This window comes from Choristoneura fumiferana, chromosome 7 (assembly GCF_025370935.1).
Source record: "Choristoneura fumiferana chromosome 7, NRCan_CFum_1, whole genome shotgun sequence".
NCBI classification, from domain to species: Eukaryota; Metazoa; Arthropoda; class Insecta; order Lepidoptera; family Tortricidae; genus Choristoneura; species Choristoneura fumiferana.
This window is the reverse complement of record NC_133478.1, coordinates 5949157-5975389: the sequence shown is the minus strand read 5'-3', so window position 1 is coordinate 5975389 and position 26233 is coordinate 5949157. Positions and strand designations below refer to the sequence as shown.

The 26233-nt window shown below is 36.5% G+C and overlaps 1 protein-coding gene across 4 annotated transcripts in view; it reads right to left on the bottom strand.

Annotated features, from left to right (window-relative positions):
* The window catches only part of IP3K2 (Inositol 1,4,5-triphosphate kinase 2), a 243161-nt gene that overhangs the window by 71924 nt on the left and 145004 nt on the right, over nucleotides 1-26233 (bottom strand). The window contains exon 2 of one of the 4 annotated variants that reach the window (XM_074089939.1): nucleotides 6276-6787. The exons of 2 other annotated variants lie outside the window; for them this stretch is intronic. In XM_074089939.1, the coding sequence (XP_073946040.1) occupies nucleotides 6276-6734 (459 nt within the window). In that variant the 5' untranslated portion in view covers nucleotides 6735-6787. Of the gene's footprint in view, nucleotides 1-6275; nucleotides 6917-26233 lie in introns of those variants that run through there. One more of the 4 variants, XM_074089938.1, reaches the window with a different exon arrangement.

Sequence of the window (26233 nt, the reverse complement as noted above, 5' to 3'; positions counted from 1 at the left end):
GATGACCTGGTTAAGGCCGCTTCCAACCGAAACTACTGGACTGACTGACTGACTGGGGGAGGCTTTATGTCCAACAATGCACGACCTACGGCTGAGAGATGATCACGTTCAGAGGACTTGTTGTACAACGCACTCGGAATCACAATCGTTTTCACCAGTTCTTTTGGTCATAGGGTGTGGGGTTAGGGTAGAAAGGGATGGTGAATGCAATCGATGAGACAATACGGAAACAGGTTTTTTTACACATAAAATTGACCGTGATTGACCCCTATCTCACCTGATGTTAAGTGAAGATGAGGCCAAAGGTGTATCTCACCGGTTCAGTAATAGCATATACACTCTAGCCTTGAAGAGCCCTAGATTGTATTTATCCGGAAATACAGACGACGAGAGCGAATTCCATTCCTTAGTAGTTCGCATTATGAAAGGCAAAATAATTAAAACTTGTAACCTAGTCACAAGTAGTCACAATACTAAAAATAAAAAATAAAAATATCTGCGCTCAATCGTTTAATACACAGGTTACTAACAAAATAAATTATTTGGCACAAGACACATTTATGCCTTCAATGCAGGTGTTATATCTGATGGGTTAGCTGCCACATTTAACAGAAGTGGGCACAGGAATTTACCTGTAATTCACGCGTTGATGTCTTTTTACTCGACAACGGTAAAATCAAAAGGAAAGGGTTATAATTTTAGCTGCTTATGTATAATACATTTATCTACAGCATATGTAGGTACATAATGTTCTACCGTAACATTTAAAGTACTGAAACTAAAAACGGAGGTATTTTAATAGAAATCAGGGATGTTTTGAATATAACATTTCGGATCTGGATATGAATACGGATATTATTATATGTCAAACATAAGTTACCGGTTTCGGTTACGGTTACGAATGTTAAATTATTATGGATTATACGATAGTTTCGGTTTCGGTTACGGATATTGGATTTTTAAGGAAGTGTAAAAGTAAAATACAAATAGGAATATAAATGACTTGACTTTAATTGTAATAGTTACGAGTCGTAAATTACGACTTTGCAATAGAAATAATAAACAATAGATGCAGAAGACGCGTGCGGCTGTTCTGTCGGCTCGGCCGGGCAAAAACAAAAACATGTCACAACATGTCGCATTTAGACTCCGCCCCTATCCGAATGTATCCGAATTTTTCGGTTTACGAATCGGGTCAATTCACAGACTTAGTGGCAATTGTAAAATAAGTAATGGATAAATATAATTATATAGATATAGATAGATATACATACTTAAATACATATTAAACACCCAAGACCCGAGAACAAACATTCGTATTTTTCATACAAATATCTGCCTCGACACGGGAATCGAACCCGGGACCTCAAGCTTTGTAGTCAGGTTCTCTAACCACTAGGCCATCTGGTCGTCAAACAGAACGGATAGTTTTTTATTTCGGATATTATATTTATCCGTTGCTTTTTACCCATAACACAAGCTTTGCTAAGTTTACTTTGGGACTAGGTCAATTGGTGTGAATTGTCCCTTGATATTTATTTATTTATTATTTATTATTATATCCGACAGTTGCGGTTACGGATACTGAGCTCCATAACATCCCTGATAGAAATTAATTAAGTTAAATATCTTTTTAAAGGTCAGTAACCTAACCTATACCCTCGTCCAGTCACCTGCATTAATGCCACTATGGAACGTGCAAAAATATCTGACACGTCGTCTCTAGAAATAGAGTCGTATCAGACGTTTACGAGGGCTTTATTGTGTCCGATATTGATGCTGGTCTGCTGATCACTGTACCTGTACAAGATAACTAAAAAAACTTACTTATTTCACATCGTCTCGGTGATCGAGTGCTAAAATTAATAAAAACGTGACCTTCAAATACCACATAATTTTAAAAAGAAAGAGAGAAAGAAAGAAAGAAAATAATTTAAATATAACAGCAGTGATACATTACACAGGTTAGAAAAAAGAATAATGACAAGGTGTTGCCGCTATAAAAAGGTCCCGGCTCAGCATATCGCTGATTGAAAACCAGCACTAGACGTGACGTGACGTAGACGTGTAGAACATTCGTAAATACCAACAAATTGACAGAGTATGAGCCCAGAAAGTGCACTTGCATAATAAATCAATGAAACCCTTTTAAACCCCAACCGCCGACTATTGTTCTAACAACGTTGATACTTGATTATAAATTGTAATCAGTTGTATTAAAATAGCGACCGCTGAATAAATTGCCTAGTTGTACGCAATGCAGCCCGTCTGCGTTTAGGGATCCGCGGACAGGGAAAAAACCTTTATATTGCGTTGTTTTGCTGTAAAATTTAGATAATTTTTATCTCAACCTTAAAAACGAGATCCAACCAAAGGTCGCTTCCAACCAAAGCAACTGGGGGTGTATGGAGAGGCCTATGTCCAACAATGGACTCATACGGCTGATATATGCTGAACCCGTTAATTCAAGTAATGAATAAATGTAGGTTAATCTTAAGTTATTACATAAGGCTCAGTAAGGATGACAACGATAATAGCTTATCGCAGTAAGGAATGATATGAAATTTTATTTCAAAGCAAAAAAAAATTTTTTCAGGTAGCACTTGTTTCACATCAAAAAACAGCAATTGTCTTTTTTCTGTAATAAAATGCTACTAGAGTCATTCAGCAAATAAACTGAATGTATGCTACAAAATCCTGTATCCGTAGATTAGATACATTTAAGATTAAGTTTTACTACTAATACAAATACTAATTAAATATATAAAATAGAGATGTTTTCTTATTTTTAATTAATAAACATTATTGGCATTCCTCTATAGAAATTTGCTCAAACTGGGTTGCTTCTGTTTTAGATCTGGATTAAATTAATTTAAAAAAATGCTCCACCATTTTTAAATTTTTACGCTTTATATCTTTGCGTCCAAAAGCGGCAAATAATTAGAAATTAAATAATTTTAAATCTGAAACAGTCATCCACATGTTCTCTATTAATAAATATATTATTATTTAAAATGCTGTCGTGCAGTAGCAACAGAACCGCCTTTAAAATTTATGCAGCACTCGCTTGGCTAGTTTTTCTGACGTAGTTGTAACGTAATAAACATTCTACACGCAGCTGGATACGAATATAATTAACGGTGAATGACAATTTTTAAACGTCAATAAGCTTCTACACTTAGCCTTGTATTCAATAAAACGTGGTAATAATATTTACCTTTGGTCTTTTGTCAGTTTCGAAATAGGTAAACTAAAAAATCATGAACATTTTGACATTTAACAAAGATCGAAGTGTCAAACATGTTAATTTAGCTATTTACGTCATTATACATATTGTATTGTGATATTCGTTTTTATTTTATTTTAAGATTTTATGTCACCGTAGATATTTCAAACACTGGCCCTGCACTGGACACAAATAAATAAATAAATTATTTTTTATTTGGTATTAATTATTTATAGTAATATGACCAGACATAAAATCTTTTAATTATTTTAGTAATAATGTGTTTAAGTATGTATTTATCAATATATGTATGTCCATAATACAAGCTTTGCTTAGTTTGTGAATTTGTGACTAGGTCAATTAGTGTCAATTGGCTCACGATATTTATTAGTTATTAATTATTATCTCACTCAAACTATGTAGATTAGGTATGTATGTATGTTAGTAATATCTGCATATTTTTTCAACTAATCGGTAAAATGTTGTTAGCAAACTGGATAATAACTTAAATTAGATACTAATGTCAAAATTATGATATCTGAAGCCATGTTGTTAGAAAACATTTCTTTAAATCATATTACAGCGCCATCTAAGAGCAGTACTTGGAACCAATAGCAATTACACAACACACCAAGCAAGTGCAAGTACCAAACTTGCTTGCGCGCACTGCACGCCATTGCTCAGCTACATGTTTACTTCAGTGATCCTTAGACAGATGGCGCTAGGAGTACGATGATATATTATCTTGGGGATGTATATAGAGTTCATGTTCGAAGTAGAATTCTTTGCAAGGAACAGTTCTTGCTAAATGTAGAACTGTTGCCATTTTTATCTAATTAGAGTAACACAGTCCGTGACATTTTTAAAACGCCAAATGACAGTTAAGTCTAACTGAAACTGCTAATCCTACTTATAATATTTTAATATAATTGTAAAAGTTTGTGAAGATGTTTGGACGTTTGCAGGTTCCGTTTGGATGTTTGTTACTCAATTACGTCTAAGCCGCTGAACCGATTTAGCTGAAATTAGGTACCTATACAGATAGTTTAAGTCCCGGGGAAGGACATAGGATAGCTTTTATCCCGGAAAATTGCATAGTTCCCGCGGGATAACGACAAACAAATACTACGCGGACAGAGTCGCGGGCAACAGCTAGTAACTAAATAAAATAACTAGCGCTATCGCACCAGAATAAACTTACTAGATTACATTTTCATTATCATAAAGTAGCACGATAAATTTAAATTTTCGATATCCACTAACTAATTTGTATTCTTCACTGCTCATTATTATCTCAAAGAGCGCGCAATGTAAAGCAAAACTTACAAACGCCGATGTTGCATTAGTTCATCAGATACTTCATTTCAATCCAAGCGGGCAATAGAAACAGTGACCTACATATTAATTTATTAAAAGAGCCAGATTCATCATCAAATCGTGATAACATTGTCATAGTGAAGCGAAAAGCTGTTCCAGTTTCGATCGTAAAGATCCATCATGCGCGTTGACAGATGTTATCGATCCCATTGTCGCCTTGCTCGATCATCGATAGCGTATGGTTGGAATCGAGCAACTATTTTAATACAACGCCTACATTTTTTTTTAATTAATAAGGTGAGTTTTAAATAGTGACGTAATTTCTAGCTTTTATTCCTATAACAATTTAGCAGGGGTTAAACTTAGAGCCAAAAATATACAAACATCAAAAAATATACACAAATATAAACGATACGCGACTATATTGTGATGTTAATTATACATTGTCTGTGAAGTTTAACTAAAACGATTATTTTGCCATGTTTTAAGACTTTGAAACATTGAGGTAAATATTTTAGTAATAAATAACTATGTGACCTAGTCTAAGAAATCAACGGAAGCAACGCCTTGTACATACACACAACTGCAAGCTCTGACACTGCCACCTCTCCAAATAAATATCTATGTGTAATCGGAAACTCTACACTGTTTAGAGATACGAGTATGATGATCTCATTACAGTAAAACGAAACTCATTCAGCAGGGCTACTGCGAAACTCGAAACTCGAAGTTCGTGTCGTGCGGTCCCTACTCTGACACATATACTATTTAATACGAGAGCGAGAGGGACGGTACGATACGAACTTCGAGTTTCGAGTTTCGTAGTAACCCTGCAGTTCTGGTTAGCTCTAGGTACACATGTTGATACTACCAGACTACCAGATTATCCCAGCTTATACACGTCCCTGCTGTGCACAGGCCTCCTCTCAGAATGAGAGGGCTTAGGCCATAGTTCCCAAGTAGGCCCAGTGCTGATTGGGTACTTTACGCCATTGAATTTCTTCGCAGGTTTGTACAAGTTTCCTCACGATGTTTTTCTTCACCGTCAAGATCGTGAAATTTCGAACCCACGACCCTCTGCTTGAGAAGCTATTAGGTCAAATGACTAAACCACCATGGTTGTTAATGCCAGAATAAATTATTTTTGTTTAATTTTTAATTCAAGATATGGATCAATTTGGCTCACAATATTTGACCCACATATACCTAATTAAATTAGGTAAGTATTTACCTACACAAAATATTCAAAACTATACTCATACAAAATCAAAACTAAAATACTATAATAATTTATGTGCGAAATTGCATTTGAAATTAATCATGAGCTTTACGGTGATGGAAAATATCGTGAGGAAACCTGCACACACCTGAGAAGAAAGTCAATGTTCTGTGTGAAGTTCCCAATCCGCACTGGGCCCGCGTGGGTACTACGGTCCAAGCCCTCTCATTCTGAGAGGAGGCCTGTTCCCTGCAGTGAGACGTATATAGGCTGGGATGTTGCTATAAAAATTAGGCAATTTGAATGGAAGCTGGCAAGAATAATTTTATGAAAATAACAATAATTATCGAAAGTCAATGAAATTGTAATGTAAATGTACCTACGGTATGTATTTTCCTGTAGTATTATAAAAAATGTCTCGCTCAAAGTCACACGATTCGACTCATAAATAACTGCATAATTCGCACATCAATCACACCTCAATTCGCCATGCCAACGCCAAAAAATACATACCCGTTTTAACGCTTTGCTTGCATCGGGGCTCGGCATGTAGAAGTCCACTATACCAAGCAGACAGTCGTCGCAGCGACACACGTCGCTCGGCAGCGAGGACATTGACCCGAAGCTGCTGCAGCTGTCCATGGAATCTGTCCTCACTAGCTTCCCCGTACTAAGAGCCTCCATCTTAGCAACTAATAGGGACTCCATCAGCGACCGCGGCCGACCGGGCGAGCGCGAGCGCCGAGCGAAATCCGGACTCTGTGATCGGTATCTCAACACATCGGGTGATAATGGACGGTAACGCTCAAGCACGTCAGGTGACAGTGTTCTGTGACGCGCGAAGTCTAATGACAAGTCCGGTGACATCGCACGACGCGACAACTCTGGCACCACGAGGTCCGACGACGAAGCGCGCGACAGCGGCGGGGTCACACTTCGGCAGTGAGACGATGTCATCTTAGAAGCACGCATCGGTAACACTTTCACACTTTAATTTCCACTTGTTCACTTGTTGTGTGGTATTCCTTTAATTTCGCCGATATTTTTTTTACAAATGTTTCGTTTCACAAATGTTTCATTTGGCCAGATGCATTTTGTTCTGAAACCGTGAACTATTCACGATTTATTTCAAGGCGATTGTGAAAGAACTCTACAGGTTAGTTTTATGAAAATCCTGAAATATGCATTTGATCAAAGGAAACATTTGTGAAAGAAATATTTTGGTTAGACAGTAGTGAAGCTTTGTTTATTTCTGAGTTGGAAGTTAACACTCAATAATGGGATATCCTTATACGTCGCGCATTTGCAATTTTATTACAAGCACTTATGATGTAAATTACTGAGCGATAAAACTTTCATACGAGCGATATTTTGCTGAAATTACTGGACGTAGCATTTTATGGTGTCTTTATTCCGTTGTTTACGGTGGCCATATAATTACGATAAGGTTGCGTTAACTTTTATGTTCTTTTGATAATTTATTTAAGTGCTTATTTTGAGTTGATCACTGGGTTTAACTTGGCTGTACAGTTCCGTATGAGCCCGCTTATAAACACAGGTATTTATTACCCGCAACGCAACTACTACCTTACGTCTTACTCCGTATTCCTGAATCTTTTCTTTAACTTTTTTCATCAAATTATTTAAGATTATATGAATTTCGCGGAAAAAAACTTAAAAATTACGTCAACACAAAAATACCATAACTAAAATACAGTCAACCATTTCGCTCATAGGTGAAAATGTATACCAAATGTCTCTAAACCGATGAAGGATATCGCAATGGTTAATTATAATTTCAAATAAGGTTACCTACTTAGTTTAAAGTACCAGTCTAAATCGTATTGATAATCATGCATTATGTAAGGACGTTGCTGAACTCGCATGAACCCGAAGAATTCGCATAATCTCAATTTTAGCTTGCTCTTTCTCTACGTACTTCACTATTCTATTAATATAATAATAATAATCCCAGCCTATATACGTCCCACTGCTGGGCACAGGTCTCCTCTCAGAATGAGAGGGCTTGGGCCGTAGTTCCCACGCGGGCCCAGTGCGGATTGGGAACTTCACACACACCATTGAATTGCTTCGCGGGTTTGTGCAGGTTTCCTCACGATGTTTTCCTTCACCGTAAAGCTCGTGCTAAATTTCAAATGTAATTTCGCACATGAATTCCGAAAAACTCAGAGGTGCGAGCCGGGATTTGAACCCACGATCCTCTGCTTGAGAGGCCATAGGTCAAACCACTCGGCCACCACGGCTTCTATTAATATGCTCGTAGTTAAACCAAAGCCTGCCTACACCAGGCGCGGCGCACTCCGCGATTTTATTTTCCGCTACAAGTAGATGTCTGGGGCCCCCTAGAGTGTGCTATTCTACTTCACATGGCGCGTGCGAGTGAATACAAGTTTTGTGATGGACAGAGCGGCACGATTCCTATACCTAAACTCTAAACGTCACTTTTGACGGCAGTGAGGCATCTGTGCTTTACTTATTCTGTGCCTACACTGTATATTTCCATGTTTGTTTGTTTACATCTCTCGCAGAATCAATGCAGCTCATTACTTATTCTGTACACGTACGAAAATGTAGCCTCTGAACGCGTCAGGCCGCGCCTGCGTCACTTCGCCTTGGGAATGATAGAAATCTGCTAGAAGCGACATCGAAAATAAAACATAATTCTTTCGTGATTTTTCTCATACATAACACACCACAACCACAACATACCACAACCGGGATTTATCACGCTAGCAAAACTTGATGGGGTGACAATAAGATATCGCGACCAAGTGCGGGTAGTTCTGGATACGAGTGCCGATAATAGTTGTAATCAAAGTGCGGGTAGTTCGAAGAGCTCGCGCTGCTAAGCAATAATTCAGTCCCTATAATTCAGTCTACTCGAGACCTCGGCCACTGTGCACTGCAATGTGGTACAAACGTCGAGGTATTGTTTATTGTTGTTGTTTGTTTCTTGATAAGTCAAGACACCGGAGGCTCAAGGTCGCGCGGTCCAACATCAACAAGATGAATCGATCAAGTGAAAGACTCGTTGTCCTCCAATTTCTAAACGGTAGAAGGAGACGCGCTGGATGAACCGCTGGAGACAGTTTCTCCTCTCCCGATGCAAACCCTGATACTGATCACGATCCTCTGTCATGAGGAACCGACCCAAGAGAGACTACCTGTTTCAGCCATATACACTGTTTCATTCATTAATTCAGACGTTAGGTTTCCAGACGTCCGTAACTATTAACTATACTATTTTTACTTTGGCTCCCTGCTACGAAAACGTGTACCACAGCTTCGTCTCTGCGACACGTGTAAAATGTGAACGCGTTAGACAATGAACTCATAGAGACTTCGTCACATTGGTCACATTTAATTTTATTATTCGCAATTATTGTCTTCCCCTGTCATAAGTTGCCAGGACACGTATTCAAATGACCACGTTCTATTTCCGAATCTCTTTTTAGTTCTACGCGCAGATTAGTATTTTTTTTTTCTATACAGTAGCCAGTACCATAGACAATAGACTTTTGGTTCAGCAATAAGAAAATCGCTTTGTGATGTTGTCGTGAAATTATAATTCACAGATCAAAAATGAATAAAATGCGAAATTTGGTATATAGGTAGATACCTAGTCGGACAACTAGAATGCACATAGGTTACTTTCTATCCCAATATTCCCACAGGATCGTAATAAAATCTCGAAATCTCAACCGCTGGCCTTAGAGTGATTCGGCACGATTATTTTTAGTACAACGTCAATGAAAACTACGATTAAATTTTTGGGAATTCCCACGAGAATGTAGTAAAATCCAGAAATTTAATTTCAAATGCTGGATTAAAGCGATGGTTTACGCGCGCGAAGCCGCGTATAACCGCTAGTATTTATATTTTATCGACACGAACTTTCAAAGCAACTCCGAGGTCCTAAATCACCTCTTGCGCCAGTGGGCTTAAATCACAAAGCTGGCTATATACGGATTAACGGGGCCGTATATCAAGCGCGATTTGTCACGGGCAATGAACGTTTAGCATCAGCGGATAATGAGGTGTTGCAAGCGTGACGTGTGGGTGCTGTTTGTAAACAATGTTGGTATCTTAATGTTATGTATTGACGAGTATATTATGTAGAGTCACGGTTAGTTTTCGGAATTCCCTTAGGGTCCGGCTACAGGCCCAATCATGCTTGCACAAATTCCAACTAGCACAAGCAAGCATGTGCGTTAAGAAGGCAAAACGGTATACCACACAAATGGTTTTTGGATGACACACAGTTTTTGCACCAATTTTTGCACAAGCCGTTTGCGCATGCAAGTCGCTATGTGTAGTCGGGCCCTTAGGATTTTAGAAAAATCCCAGAACTACAAATATCAAACGTTTGTTCTGCAAGTAGGCCGCGAAGGGATATTTTTCGTGTCACTTTTTTATACTACTAGCGCTTTCGGAAAGACCATCATTGCCATAAATAATGTTTTTTTTTTAAATTAAGTATAGTATAGTTGTATAAAACAGGCTGTCTGGCGTCATAGGAAGGTATTTTGATGTGAGTTGTCCATTAAATAAAGTATATTCATAGTATTTTTTTAATTCCAAGGAATAGCATCCAGTCATGATAAATTAACAGCAATGTAGGGTGTCCACGTTATTGCATTTAAATTAGCAATTAGCGTTCGCATTCTACAGCAACCTTTAAAAATACCATCTGCCAAAAGGCTAAGTATTGATCACGTACCGCATATAAAGTGCATGTTTTATAGGCCTTTAATTTATTTCATTTATTGCAAAAAATACAGACGATTTTACACCGTATCTTGTTGCTGTTAGTATTGGGAATGTTGTAGCGTAAGATATTGCGTGTGATTGCATCGTAAAGCAATGATTTGTAGACTGTCCTGAGCGTCTCCGTGTTGTCACTCATACAAGCTGAAGAAGTTAAATATTCTTCCGCTGGTTTTACTTATGGCACTTAGGCGGCATGTTATTCATAAATATCTAGTAGGACATGATAGAAAGCCTGTCTAGATTTTAATTTAACTGACGGAGGTTTACGCGAGCGAAGCCGCGGGCAATAGCTAGTACAATCACCTGCATTAATATCTGCTACAGCGAAGCGTGCAAAAATATCTGATACATCCTACTGGCCCTAAAAATAGAGTAGAGAAGAGATAAGATACGCACGCTTTTTTGTGTCAGATATTGGTATTGGTGACTGTATCTACTTGTAATATAACTTTTATTAGATTGACTTGTGATTGGCTTTGGTTCTAAAGATTTCGGAGGCAAATTTTGAATGATTAAGTTCCGTTTTCTCCTTTTGATCACTGTTATATTTTCCCTTTTTTTGAGCGACTGCAAAAAAATGGGAAAGGTTATCGGTTCGGTTGTATTTTTTTATGTTTCAGTATAACTGCGGCATTTATGAAACTAAAATGAAAAAAATATGATTTGTTGTACCAACCGTCCTAAAATAGTCCTAAATAACAATGTTAAGTGTCTGCGGACGCACAAACAAAAACGTGTTTATTGGGACTTGGTTGTTTGATATTAGTAATACTAGCAAACGTCTAACTAGTGTAACTATATTAAAATATTTCAATACATAATACGTGGTGTTAAGTATTTTACGCTGGTACGGACTCGCACTTGACCATTTTGTTTTTCGTCAAAATACAGTTCATGTGCCTTGACTCTTTATGGGTAGTCAATATGTTTTACATGTTTTCTACCGAAACGATTAAAATTCCACTTTGGCATACAAACAACTGTTTGTTCTTGCCGGTCACATAATACTCAAACAATAAATAAAAATAAAACATAAATAACGACAAAATTCCATTTCAGTATGCGAATCGTGCGCGAGTGTGTCCAAACATACTAATTTTGCTATTGAGACCACATTTTAAATTTTTCCAGGACATTTTTCTGGACAGTTTCAGAGGATTTTTGGCATGTTGCCTGTGCACAACGTCTTTCGTGGCTGACTAGCACAATGCGAGAACAACTTGTTTGTCCACAGGCCTGACAAGAGAAGTTTGCGGAGGTTGCTGCAGAGCTGCAGGGCTACTACGAAACTCGAAACTCGAAGTTCGTGTCCTGCGGTCCCTCTGACACTTATACTATTTAATATGAGATCGAGAGGGACGGTACAATACGAACTTCGAGTTTCGAGTTTCGTAGTAGCCCTGCTGGACATTATTAGTTAGTACAAATTAATGTTCATATCTTTCGTTCCCATTACGTATTTAACTGCAGGATAAATGAATGAAATTAAAATTTTACTGAATAAATATTAATCCTTTTACTCATAAAAGTTATGCACCTTACGTAGCAGAATTTGTTTTGTCTCTTTATGTCAAAGGTAAGTGGCAAGACAAGATGTGTAAATAGAGAGCATTAAAAAAACCTATGTATTTAATGTTTTCATTAATTCTCTGCTCAATAGATACAGCTTTATAGGATTTATCCTGACATTTCAAACGTCATGCATGGTGTCTCTCTCTACCAATAACTCAATAACAGCCGTGGGCACTCCGGGTGGCCATCCTGCCTTGTACGTTGATCTGTTCATTAGTTGATTAGCAAAAAACTACTACCCATGAAGTATCCGTACCTGCCTGCAAGTGTAACTTATAGATCTACTTCATTCACTATCTCGTGATTTCCTTGTATTTTTTGTTCATAGGTATTATAATTGTATTTGTTTGCTTTCTGGCCTAACATAGAAAATGTTTATCTAGTACCAAACATCCGTATACCAACCAGCTGAAATACTTTTATATTTACTTACGGGACTAATGATGCACAGTCAAGGAAATCGAACCACGTACCAGGATGGACCTTTGTCACAATCACTTTGTCTCACAACAGGACATTTGTTTGAAAAGGTCCCGCTCTGGTTCTTGGCTCCGTTTCTTGGACTGTAGTCTGACTCATGCCCAAAATGAGTAACATTGCCCAAAATTTAAAAATTGACATTAATTCTCCGGAAAATGTTTAAAGAATAACAGTTATTCTCAGGAACATTTCAGGAGAAAACTGGGAGCATTACTACATTGGACAGGCCAAAACGTTAATTAAGTATTCTTTACAAAAAAAAGTAACTCACGGATTATCTTATGTGAATGCATTTTTAGTATTGTTATTACTGTAAATTTAATTAGTCAATGAATTTAACTGACCGCCCACTCGGATGGTAGCCATTAATTAATTCATGTTAATACAGAATTAATTAAACGTAATTAATATTGTACCTATAACCGATTGGTCACGATTAGTCAACTTTCGAAAACCTTCGGACACACCTTTTAAACAAACATTATTCTAGTAAACATTGTAATTATTTATGACAAGGTGTATGAGGATGTTTAAATGTCAAATAAAGCTAGAAATTGTGGGAAAAGTTCGTAATTATCTTCCTTTTTCATCTAGCTTACCTACTGAAGTTTACTAAAAGCTAATAACAATTTCACGCTGCTAACGAGTTATAAATAATTAAGTAAGTAATTTTAATTTGTTGTAAACACAGGTAAAGTAAGGGCTAAATTATAACAGAAATGAATTAATAAAAAAAAAACCGTTTAACAAGTTATACTTTGCCGTTTTGACAAGTAGCTTTAAAACGGTAATAGCTACAGGTTGATTTCATTCATCAATTTACAAAATTGCAGTTACATGTTCACGCTTATTTATTTATAAACCGCTGAACCTATTCCAATCAAAGATATCAATATAGTTAGTTTGAGACATAGGATAGTTTTGACCCCGGACACTTGCATAGTCCTGCGGGATAAACAAAACTTTCGCAGACTGAGTCGCACGCAAAACATAGGATAGTATATTTACTAATAACGGTAGCCAATAGACATCGCGTGTGATTCTGCGCAAGCGCAGCATTAATTACATCGGGCCGCGCGCCGCTCCGAGCATTTCCTGCTATTAGCTTTTTGCAAGGGAGAATGTTTGTTTACTTTTTGTAGGGAATTTGGAGTGTAATTAGGAGATTGATATGTTTATTCTATAGGTTCATAAAGTGACTATTAGACTTTTAAATTATTCTTCAGCATTTCAACTTAAAGCGTCATTGCCGGACAGCTAATGGATGGGATCGCCTGATTGTTACGTCTGCTCGTTTGGCCGACAATGTAGAAGAAATGGGCGAGCATGGGCCAACAAACTGTCTCACAGTTTGGCGAACATTTAATTTTAGGTACAATGTATTTGCATTTCTTTATTTAAATGAATTAAAAAAAAATAACAGAGGAGCGAGTTCCATCTTACACCACATCTTCGCATACCTACAGTTTGCAGAAAAATTGGGATTAGTGATATATATAGATATCTGTAGAATATTTTGGTTTCAACAAAAATAAATGTTAAGTACCTACCTAAATGTGCATTCCAAATAAATTCGTTTTTATTATTTTTATTATTATTTTTTTAGGTTCCCATTCTCATAGTCAATATTCCCATATCCTACCCCATAAACTGTAGATACATACATGGCCCATAACCGTAACTTCGTACGTATACAAATGCTGCTCAGACGCATTGCATGTCCAAGTACAGTCGGCACAAACTGTCCTGTTTCTAAAAGCTGATAGATTTATTTTTTCTGCAAGTGGCAATAGCAGCCTTTAATGCAAGTTTATTATAAAAAATCGTTAATTATCATGCATAGCCAAAATTTGGTGAAAATATTCAACTCTACAATTCCGGCAGGGGCAGAGATTTGTGTGGCAAATACCTATGAATATTTGCAGTTGAATTATATATTTTATATATATTTTAGTATACAGGGTGTCCAGAATAACGTTATAGGAAATTCAGGATATCGACGGTGAAGTACCAATAGGTACCTTTTATCTGATAAATCTCGAACATGCAACTTAGGAATTCTAAGGTCCTAAACCGCATGTCAAAAGTCATTCAGTTAGGAGGTATTGGTACTTTGCCGTTGATTAACACACTCAGGATAGAATAAACTAACTACTATAGTATAAGGAAGAGCTTTAACCTCAAATTTCATAGTAAAATGTGTGATTTTTTTGTCTACGTACTATTAACTACGGTTGCTTTTCTTGTTAGGTGTGTTTTTAAAGAAAATATCACTCATTTGATAATGACATTTAAGGATCAAACTCTTACTCCTAATACTGCAGTGTATTACCTCCTGAAGTCTTAAATCGTGACTTCAGACATCTGTACATTTAACTATACTTAAACGTACCTATAAGTTTATCCATTGTCTAGTATCAAATGCAAAGATATCGACACGGCCCAAGTTACAAAAATATGTATACACGACCTTAAAATTAAGTGCATAAAGTCGTGTAAGTATACATATTTTCGTAACTTTGGCCGTGTCAAAAGTCAAAGTCAAAGTCAAAATATCTTTATTCAATTTAGGCTATAACAAGCACTTATGAATGTCGATATCTTTACAGCGGACTTGACTGTATCTATAGCACAAGCTTTACTTAGTTTGAGACTAGATCAATAGATGTGAATTGTCGCAAGTTATTTACTATTTTTTCGATGCTGACTGTACACAGTACATGCCCAACGACTTTATATCACTTGTCGTACTTAAATCATACATCGAGAGCATGTTTATTGCCCGCGAGCGTGTAATACAACGCACGCGCATGTGGGTTATTTAATAGGAGATTGTAATATTAACACGATAATAAAGACTTGAAATATTTAACACGAAATAACAATTTAGTTTTTTGTGCTCATAAATTAACGTTTAAGTGAGTTCAAATTCTATGATTATGTTTTAGGAGGAACATCGGTTAATTAAATAGGTAAATATGGGTATTGATCCAAAATGGTGCGTGGTTCATACTGCTTGCATAATAGGTACGTAAAAATCAAAAACCGAGACCTTTCTTCTTTACGAGTACCTATGTAATTAAGCCGCAAGGGCCGCTTTTTTATATTTCACTTTACAGAGTAAATTACAAAACAAACAATAAATAAATAAAAATCAAAAATGACATTAAATATGTAGATTGAAGAATAAGATACCTACCTATTATGGAAGCAAAATGATCTGACTGTCGTCTCGTGATCATGGCGCATGCAACTGTGCCGAAATATCGAGCTGCTCTTAAACCAAGGTACGCGGAACAAAACCCGATTTTAAATCATAAAATCACCCAACAAAACATACAATACAATAGAATAAATATTTATTGTACAACACAATAGATAAATAAACAATATTGAAATATAAATTTATATTGTCATAACAATCATTAGCTACAGATAAAGACGTCAAATATATAACATTCTAGAACTCCGCGAATTCCAGGGAAAATAGTTCGTGTCTTAGCTATTTTCCCATAACCGTTATTATTATGACAAGTTGAAGTGCACATAAATCGAATCACTCCGTATCGTTTGTCATAATCAGGGTTGGCTCCTTTACAAATTTATCTTATCTGACTTGCCGTGAATCAAAATCTTAATAGTTAGTCAAATTTAAGTAGGATCACTTAAAATTGTTTGGTTTTTTGTAATGACGTCTTTGCTAATTTAACTGTATAACTGTTTTTATAATAATTTGTGATTTCTGCTCTATCACCCGATTCTGGCTCTACGTTCTAGAACAATTGTAGATCAACCTGTATAATCATATACGTCTAGGTACTTTAAAAAAATAACATAGAACTAGCCGTTACCCGCGACTCTGTCTGCGTTGGTTTCGGTTATCGAAATCCCGCGGAAACTATGCACTTTTCTGGGATAAAAACTATCCTATGGCCTTCCCCGGGACACGAACTATCTGTATACCGAATCGTTTCTAAATCGGTTTAGTGGTTTAGAGGTGATGAAGTAACAAACAAACAAACAGACTTTCGCATTTATAATATTATTGGGATCAGTGGGCTACCACATTTCTACGGCAGTGCATACAGCATTGTGTAAATTGACACCCCTATTTACGCAGCATTTCATACAAATACTTTAAGTACATAAATCCATCACGACAGCGTCGCACGCATGGCTATCGGTGCGTACGCGCAGACCACCTACTTAGAATCAGATGAGCTAAACTCCTTATTTTTTGGTTATCTTTTGTGTGTTAGTGCTAGCGGTACGCCCCGAAATTCAGCATGTGCAGCATTTTTTGGCGTACGACACACAAGTCGAAGCAGGAATTGACAAGAAAGACATACTAAAAACACGTGAAATTAAATACACAAATTGTTTTCAAAGAAATCTGGATGAATGCACGAACATTCCTTTGAATGTTCTATTGTGCATGTATTTTTTTTCATGCATCGATTAGTACACAAAGTACCGTGTCAAAGACTAACCTCTTCGAGGTCAATTTAACAATAGTACTCTGGTAATAGTTTTAGCAATAAATAATACTATTACTTACTATTGGAATTAATTCGAATGCTTAAATTATATTCGTTATGAGTGGGAATCGCCAAAGTTTAAAACCTTCAAAGTGGTACTCAGACAGACTACGAGTTACTCCAACAATCCGATGAAACAATCCGAATTTATTTTTCATTTTGCTGGACTAAATCAATTTAAAACCTGCAATGTGTCGATACTTAACGAGTAGGCCGGTAGTATCAATAAATTATTTAACACCCTGTATGTAGGTACATTTAATTAAAGCTAATTTTCAGAAATAACTTAGCTCGGTTCTACGCTCTATTACGTATTAATGCAAGACCTAAGTCCAATCAGACATTTTCCCAGGCTGACTTTTATAATTAAAATGCGATATCGAATCAAATATAAAATCTTATTTTTACGATGCGATAATATCGTGCAAGTTGCGTTGCATTGCCACGATTTATCGAAAACTGTCGGTAAGCGGGCTTCGCTTGGGCCAAAACCCGAATACTCTAACTAGCTAGGTACACGCGTTTTCCCAGAGATAAGACCAAGCTAAATCGATTATTCGCCTCCGAGAACCCTCACATATAATAGCATAAAATCTACAAGAATGTTATTTTTTGTAAGAGTATTAGATTAATAAGCGTCGAAATTATCTGTGCAACTTCTTTGCCGAAATACGGCTCTCTGCACGCTTCTTCGCATCTTGCCACATACTTGCATAGATAGTACCGGTAGCACTGCAAACGTGAACACACGTGTGACATTATAACTTTCTTACTGCAATTGTTTGTCACCTACGAGTCAAATAGTGAAGTGCACAGATATTTCCGACGTCGTAAATCTATAACTTCACGCCGCAATGTAACGCAACTGCACGATATTACTCGCATCGTGTAAACGAGACTTTAATCGCATACATTGGGTCAGTCCGGTCCAGATTGTACTAATTGCACCGATTACTACTTTAGCTTTTACAAATTACCACTATCAATATTTAATAATGATGTTGTTCATTCACAAAAATTCAGCCTAACACGTGCACACATCTTTAAATCTATGCTTAGGGAGCACTATCTGTCATCTTCCATATGAATCTTGTATCTAATTATTTGTTGTGGTGTAGATACCTATTCATTTAGATCTATTGTGTATGTGTATTGTATATAATGATGGTTAGTATATAATATTCTTGATATTGCTCTAATCTGCTGTAAATTGTTCCACCTGCTAAAATCTATTCCTTCTATTCTATTGTTAAGGTTGCCTTTAAGAGACCGCTCTGAAGCGATAAGACCGCCAATTGCTTGCCTTGGAAAATCTCTATTCGTATACCTATGTTTTCTGTACTGCTTACTATGTATTTGTGTTCAATAAAGAGTTATTGTGTTGTATTATGAGAATCTAGTTGTTACGACGCTAAGCCATTAGTAGCCATTCCCCAAAACCTACTAGGCACTTGTATTACCGAGGACCGAGCCCTCAATATGTATTTTGACGTATACTTACAAATCTCAAGCATGTAATATGTATGATATGACGTTGACCTAAAAACCGCAGGAAATGCTAATTCATTGGAAACGGCATCGTTTGCGCACCGCCGCGGGCAATAATTTCTTGAGATTTATCTGACGACACGTCTGAGCAAAGGATTGTCTTGTGAGACTCAACCTCACGTTACTAGGGTAAATGATTTATACGAAGTACCATGACTCGCTTCTGCTTGGAGCTTATCTAATCTTATCTTATCTTATGTTTAGGGGTCCTTGCGGATACACTTCGACCCTTAGAGATCTTTTGTGTAATTACCCCTCCTTCGCACTTACTCTATTGCCTTTATCACCTCGTCCATAAATTGGATGATTTGACGTAGCGGTAGTGCCTTAAAGTCTCCTGGTGCGGGGTATCCGTCGCCAAAGAGTCTCATTCTTGATCTGGCGAGGGCGTCACATTCACACATAATGTGTTCCATTGTTTCGTCTTACTCGCCACATATTCTACAGACTTCATTGTCCTGTAGTCCCATCTTTACTAGTACTGTAGTCCCATCTTTACTTGGTCACTGGCCTAGTAAATTGGTCACTGGCGGGCTACCAAAGGGAACAGCGAGAAAATGGTGCGCTTGCTTCTTGGCATTTGGATTCCAGACCTTAGGCAAAACTCCTCATACTATGTTATGCCTTAGTGATTACTTCCGCATTGTCAATAAAACAAATTATGGCTACATAAATTTAAACAATAAATAGTTAAGCAACAAAACTTTCACCACAAATTGTGATCGTAAATAACAATATTTGGCCGTAATTTTTTATTCAATTACATCAATTACAAAGTCCTTACCCAAGGCTACAATTTAGAACAATTCACCTCTTTTATTCATATAAAATTCTCATACATCTACATAAACCAGTAAAATTTGCATATTTTCGTAGCGTCAATTAATTCTATCCGGCTGCTACTGTTACCAGTGAATCATGAAGAATAACTATTAATTTTGATATTAAACCGTTTATTATTTGTTCAACATGTCATTAAAGTTCAGTTTAGAACACCGATTTGGTCAAGAACTGGTTCTGTCAAATTGTAATTGAAATTGACTAACGAGCTGACAATTGGGTGATTCTTCCGCATTCTTATTCTCGTATAATTAAAGTGAGAAAAGTTTTTCCATGTCAAAGCCTGTATGATTTTGACATTATGATTAAATTTGACTTGGCCTGTGTAAAAACTTTTTTCACTTCTATAAACTAAAACAATTGTAGCCTCCACTATCTACTTCAATTTTTAAACTCACTTCTTGTCTGTCCCTGACTGAATGCTTCTCTCTCCACTCAAAAGTTGACTGGTAGAGATCCCTTAAAGGGATAAGTTCGTCTTTGTACATATATTTCATTGTTTGTCATCTGTGGTTGTTTACTTATTTTGTACAATAAAGAGTTTACATTCATACAATATGACGGGATTCGTTAATCAAAAGTTTTATTTTTATTTTACAGCGTGGTGGATGGAAGTGGCGAGTTGTCGTTCATTGTGGCGTTCTAAGGGGGAGGCCTTTGTTCAGCAGTGGACGTCTTATATACCACTATGGTATCCCATTGAGCTAAACTGTTGTATACTTATAGGTACATGTAAATTTGGTAACAATATAATAATTGATGCCAGGTAGGTAATAACATAATTATTATAAGCTCTAATAATGCGACATGAAATCTGTGCACTTTTTTATATAGGTAATAACAAATAAAATATTCTATTTTTGGTTAGTGATTACAAAACCACAGAAATAATATGATGAAGAACAAATTGTGCAGTATCATTGGATAGGTATTTTAAAACCATTAGGGGTTTGAAGGACGATTTTTCGATTCAGTGATTTGTTTGCGAAATATTCAACTGTAAAGTGCAAATTTTCATGAAAATCGAGCGTCCCCCCCCCCTCTAAAATCTAAACCGGTGCGTAAAAAATAATAAAAAAAAATCAGGATGGTAGTAAGTATATCAAACTTTCAAGGAAAACTATAACGGCTAAGTTTGAACATGAAACTATCGTGAGACTCATAGGCCGATAGGGCTACGTTATTTTGAGGTATTAAGTTTCAAGAATTCTAAAGTTTATAGGTCTATCACTCAAAAAAGCTAAGCTTGCTTGCGGCTAAGTTTGCTTGAGAATTATTGAAATAGCAGCCTAAGGTATAAAATATACCTAAATTTGGAAGATTCCGTATAAAATACGAAATCCTTTAAAAATATTACTTAATTTTTTCGTAATGGCTACGGAACCCAATTTTGGGCGTGTCCGACACGCTCTTGGCCGGTTTTTTTATAATGGGTGTGCTCCATGAACATAAATGAATATCACAGTGATTTACCTAACAGTCATAGAACGTAAACAGGAACTAGTTTATTTTGACCGTACTTGTATTGTCATCTACTAAATTTCAAGTGAAATATTATTATGACTTAAAAGATTCGACCCATACTGATAACAGCTTGTAATACTCCATTACCTTCTCAGCTGGCATCTGCCATTTTAAAGTAAGATTATTGCTCCACGGGGCAAGACAACATTTACATGTCGCGATTTCCTTAAAGTATTGCAACACCCGGCCCAAAGGCCGGTTTCCAATTCGCCATGCTTCCGATGCGGCGCGCATACATTACATTGAACCACTGATTTCTTGTGACATATTTTGTGTTCGTTTTTCTTTATTTTACTTATTGAATATGGCCTGGGAGCCAACCTTTTAAGTTTATCTTTGGATATTCTTGCCTAGATTATCAATTCTTACCACATCAGGTCATCCAAACACACATTCCTCTGTAATGAAACATTTTTATTCTTTTTTCAGTCATCTAAATCAGTGGGTCCGAACCATCAGTGGTTCGCAAGAGCTAAAATAAGGTCCGCAAATAATTGTGTTCGCGCAACGCAAGCTCAGTAAATTGATACAAACTGAATTTCCTACTTAAAATTATGTGTCTTCAATTATAACACTGTTAATAATAAATTTTACAACTATTTACATTACGTGTTTCACTACAGATTGTTGTGTTGTGTTGATAATTATTTATTTCGAACCTTGTAGTGTCTGCTAATAATAAAGCAGTAATAGTGGTTCTTGGTCAACAAAAGTTTAAAGTCTATTGATCAGTACAACTGTCCCTAACACTATTATAAAGCAAATAATGCCGTCACTGTCACGTTCCATGTAAACGAAGAAAAAAAGAAAGAAGTAATTGAACAATTAATTTTTGAACTGACGAATCGGCAGCACCTTAACAAGTAGAGGCCTGATACCTCGTACGTCAGTCTGTCACAGCCGTCAAGTTAATCACAGCTGATTAAGTTTGAACTTGTTTCGTGGTAAATTAAAATTTAGTCTAAGGTTTTTTTGTTAATTAGCGTAGCAAAAAGTTGGCACGCGGATTACGGTCGATAGCAATACAATTGTAACCCAATATGGAACCATTTCACAACAGAACAGCGTGAGTTATTTCGATTAGCGCTGGTGGATTCTAATTGTTTTTAATTTGATAAGGTCCCACGTTGGGATCAATGTACAGTCGATAGAATTAACGTCACGAGATGTTAAATTGTAATGAGAAAGCGATTCGTTTCGTATAAAAACAATGGTTTGTGTACCGACATTTCCATGAACGAAAACCAACCAAGTGACTGCTCTGCGTCTGATTTGCGTTTGTTTATTAACAAAAATATTAGATGTTTTTAAATAAATACTATGTAATTTTTAAATAAATAAATACTATTTTTTTTTTGTCTATTCTTAAAGTGCGATAGACGTACGAACTTAAAGTACGCGGTTTTTAAGTGTTGTGAGCTAAGAGCAAGATTTCAAACCGGATGGATCGCGGCGGTTCTAAAGTACGCGTACTTACGGTGACACCAGGCGAAAAAGTTCGTCGAGCCATAAGTACGTGTACTTGCTCGTACGTCTATCACCCACTTTAGGTTGGCATCATAAAAATACGACGGATTTTCCTAATTTGAATTAAAGGCTACACCATCCCTGATTGACTTAGGCTACTATCTGATTCTTAGCCAAAGTTTACTATAATAGACCACCTGATGTCTTCTAATTATGAAATGTGCACGGATTCCACCATCATTAGCTCTCATACTTATGGAAGGCTTTTTATCGTAGTTTTTATATGAATGGTACAATTACCTTGATGTCTTTATAAAGCTGCGCAAGAGGAAACCGCGTAAAGTTCAATTCAATCGTAAACTTAAACAACAGTATTGACATTTAAAAAAAACTTAAAAGAATTATAAAATGCCTTTTAATTTCCGTCATTTCGAAACCATTACATTTTAGCGAGAGATTTTATCTAGCAGGTCTACTATGCCTGTGCTAATATCTATAAGTTTATGTTAAAAAATTCTCTTTTTTTTTGAATAATCTATATGCGGAGTTTCTCGTTCAGAGGCACCAATCTCATCTTCCCCGCAAGCAGCGCAAACCTTCGCGCTTCAAGTCATCATCATCATCATCAGCCGGAAGACGTCTATTGCTGAACAAGAGCCTCCTCCTTAGAAAGCAACAGTGAACGACAAGTCGCCACTTGCATCCACCGGGTGCCCATAATTTTCGCGATGTCGTCAGAATACCTAGTGAGAGGCCTTCCAAAGCTTCATCTTCAGTTTCGTGATCGCCGTTCCAGAACTTTTCTCTTCCAACGGTTATCTGTTCTTCAAGCAATATGGCCCCCCAATGTCACTAAAAATCAGGGCAGCCTTGTTAATCAACTGAAAGCGTTCAAACTAAGATCACAAAGTAATACTAGTAAATGCCAGTATTAATTCCAAGTTAAAAAGTAAAAGTAATGATACATCCATGTCTCATCGTGTGCTTTTTTTTTCTGTCGCTTTTTTCATTACCCAAAAACGTATTTAGCCTTATTGATCACTACATGGAAGTACCTGCTAGCACTATGCTCCAACCAGAACCATCTATTTTCAATGCTTTATCGTACATCGCTTAAAAACATAATACATTTTTACGCTTTTGGGTAGACAAGTTACAAATGTTCGATTCTTAGCAAAATTAAAACTCGTGTATTTTTTGTAAACGGTGAATAATATTAAAAGGGAAACCGGAATCTCGTGGTTGAGCATGTAAATAACAAGGGAATTAGAAGGCGAATGAAATGATTACCAGAACAATACTTACTATTAGAGTGTACCTATTGTATTAAGATTTCAAAAAATAAATAATAGATGTATATATTCTTTGTTAGGTATCCGGTTCCCAAAAATACATTTATTTAAAGCAACAAACATTGAACATTGAGCCAATCACAACAAACAATTAGGTGCCTATTACAAATCAGTTGAACACCTACATCACGATAGGTACCTACTCATAACATAAGAAATGTCGTTCTCCCTTAAGAGTGATTGTACCACATTCTTTGGGGGTCACAGTCAGTTTTTGGAGTCCTAGGCAGAAGTTTCCGTACTCTCTATTTTTGAGAGGTTCAAAGTCATTAGAGAGTTTTAAGGAGGAATTATGTCCCCGCTACTCTTTCCTCCCCAATTGAACTGACACTAATTCCCAATAATAATTATCTTCGTCCTTTATTATCCAGACAGCGAAGGACTGGAATTCCCTGCCTGCGTCCGTGTTCTCTGATCGCTACAATCTGGCCGTCTTCAAATCTAGGGTCAATGGGCATTAATTGGGCAAGCGGGCTCTTAATCCACATCTGTGGACTAAGATCCACTTACCATCAGGCGTGATTGTGGTCAAACGTTGGCTTATTTATACTTACATAAAAAATATCAGCCATTTTGCATACTCAACTCCACAGTGAAACACCTAACACAAAAACAAACAAAATAATTGAACCAGAACGGTGTCTGATGGCAGATAGTTTATCAGTTGACTTGGATCTTGTTCGCGGTCGGACGTGACTGATTGTGTGCTTAAAGATCATTGAGATGCGTGCCGATTAGCACTGGTTGTTCTGAAGTGGGAATAGCGGCTGCTAAGGTGGGAATAAAACCAGGCCAGTGCGAGCCAAGTGCGAGTTGAACAAGCAGAAAAAATTTCGTATTAGCGTACGGAAAAAGACGTTTCCTTAGGGGCCTATTTAAATTTTTAGCTTTATTTTATTGTTATTTACGATTCCGTAACTAAACTGTCAATTAGACAGAAAGATCCCATATGTCCTATGACATCATACGGCACGACGTCCATGTAAAATCCATACTAAATGTATAAGTGTTTCTAGAAAAGATGAAAAACAAAAATCATTCGCACGTATCTTCCTTATTTTTCAAAAAAAAATCCATCCAATCCAATCCATCCCATGCAGGAACTATGCAAATTTCTGGCACAAAACCCAACTATCGTGAATAGGTCAGACAAAAAGACAAACAGTGAGAATTTCTTTTGTATTTTTAATATTAGTAAGAATTTTAAGTTCAAAACGCTCACAAAACATTTAACCCGATTAGGACCTCGAAACGAAATTAAAATTACAAATGACGCACGCTTTTAGTTTTTGCTCGCAAGCGAATGTAAAAAGAATTTTAAATTCAAGCCATTCATAGCAAATATCTAGATACAAATCGAAGCCTGAGTTATTGCAATACCTAACACATCTACCTTATGTACAAAATTAATCTGATAAAGAATGACCTTAAAAATCACACGTATCTATAACGAACGACTTGCTTACGAATCGCGTCGTTCCCTACTGCCCATATAAGCCTGGCCATGGGAAAAAATGGTCAGCCGACTCGACTGTATCCTATTCAATCGCAACTGAGTTAAATTCTTGGCGAAAAACCAGGACTTAGTTGGCATGTCAGTTTAATTCAAATGCTATCTCCGCGACTACTGTGGTGTAAGAGCGACGCAGTTTTTGTTTCAATGTAACCAATGTGGCTGAGGAGGGACGAATGATTTAAATAAGTAACAGTTTTGTTTACTTCGACGACATGCTGGCAGGTGGTTGATGATGACGTTCAATAATTTTTAATTTTTAACGAAATATTATATAGATTATAGCAAATTCAAATAATTTATTCAGTAAATAGGCCGCAATGGGCACTTTTACACGTCATTTTTTAAACTACCAGCGCTTTCGGAAAGACCATCATTGCCAAGAAGAATGCGCCGCAAGAAACTTGGCTGAAAGTCATTTTTTCATAATATAATTACAAATAAAATACTTAAAAACTATATTATACAATTAAAGAAAAAAATATAAAAAATAATAATAATAAAAACCCTTAGTTACAATACTAAACACTAACTATATCTAAACTATATCTACGTCAGTGGAAGTGTAGAATGCTTCCACCGTCATAAATTTTTAAATAATAATAACATTATTTTAGTTCTGAAATATACATTTCAGGTGAAGTAACCATTAAGCTTTTGGAACGTTAGCAGGGAAACGTTATATATAGTACAGTGATAAAAAACAGTTCCTCGATAAAGTTGTGTTGTTGCCGTTCATTTTAAAGCTGCTTTTTTTCCTTTAAAAGTTATCTTTGCGTTCGTCGCAAAACATTTTAAACTTTGGTTTTGTTTAAATTTTCAGTAATTCCCGTTTTATGGTCACTT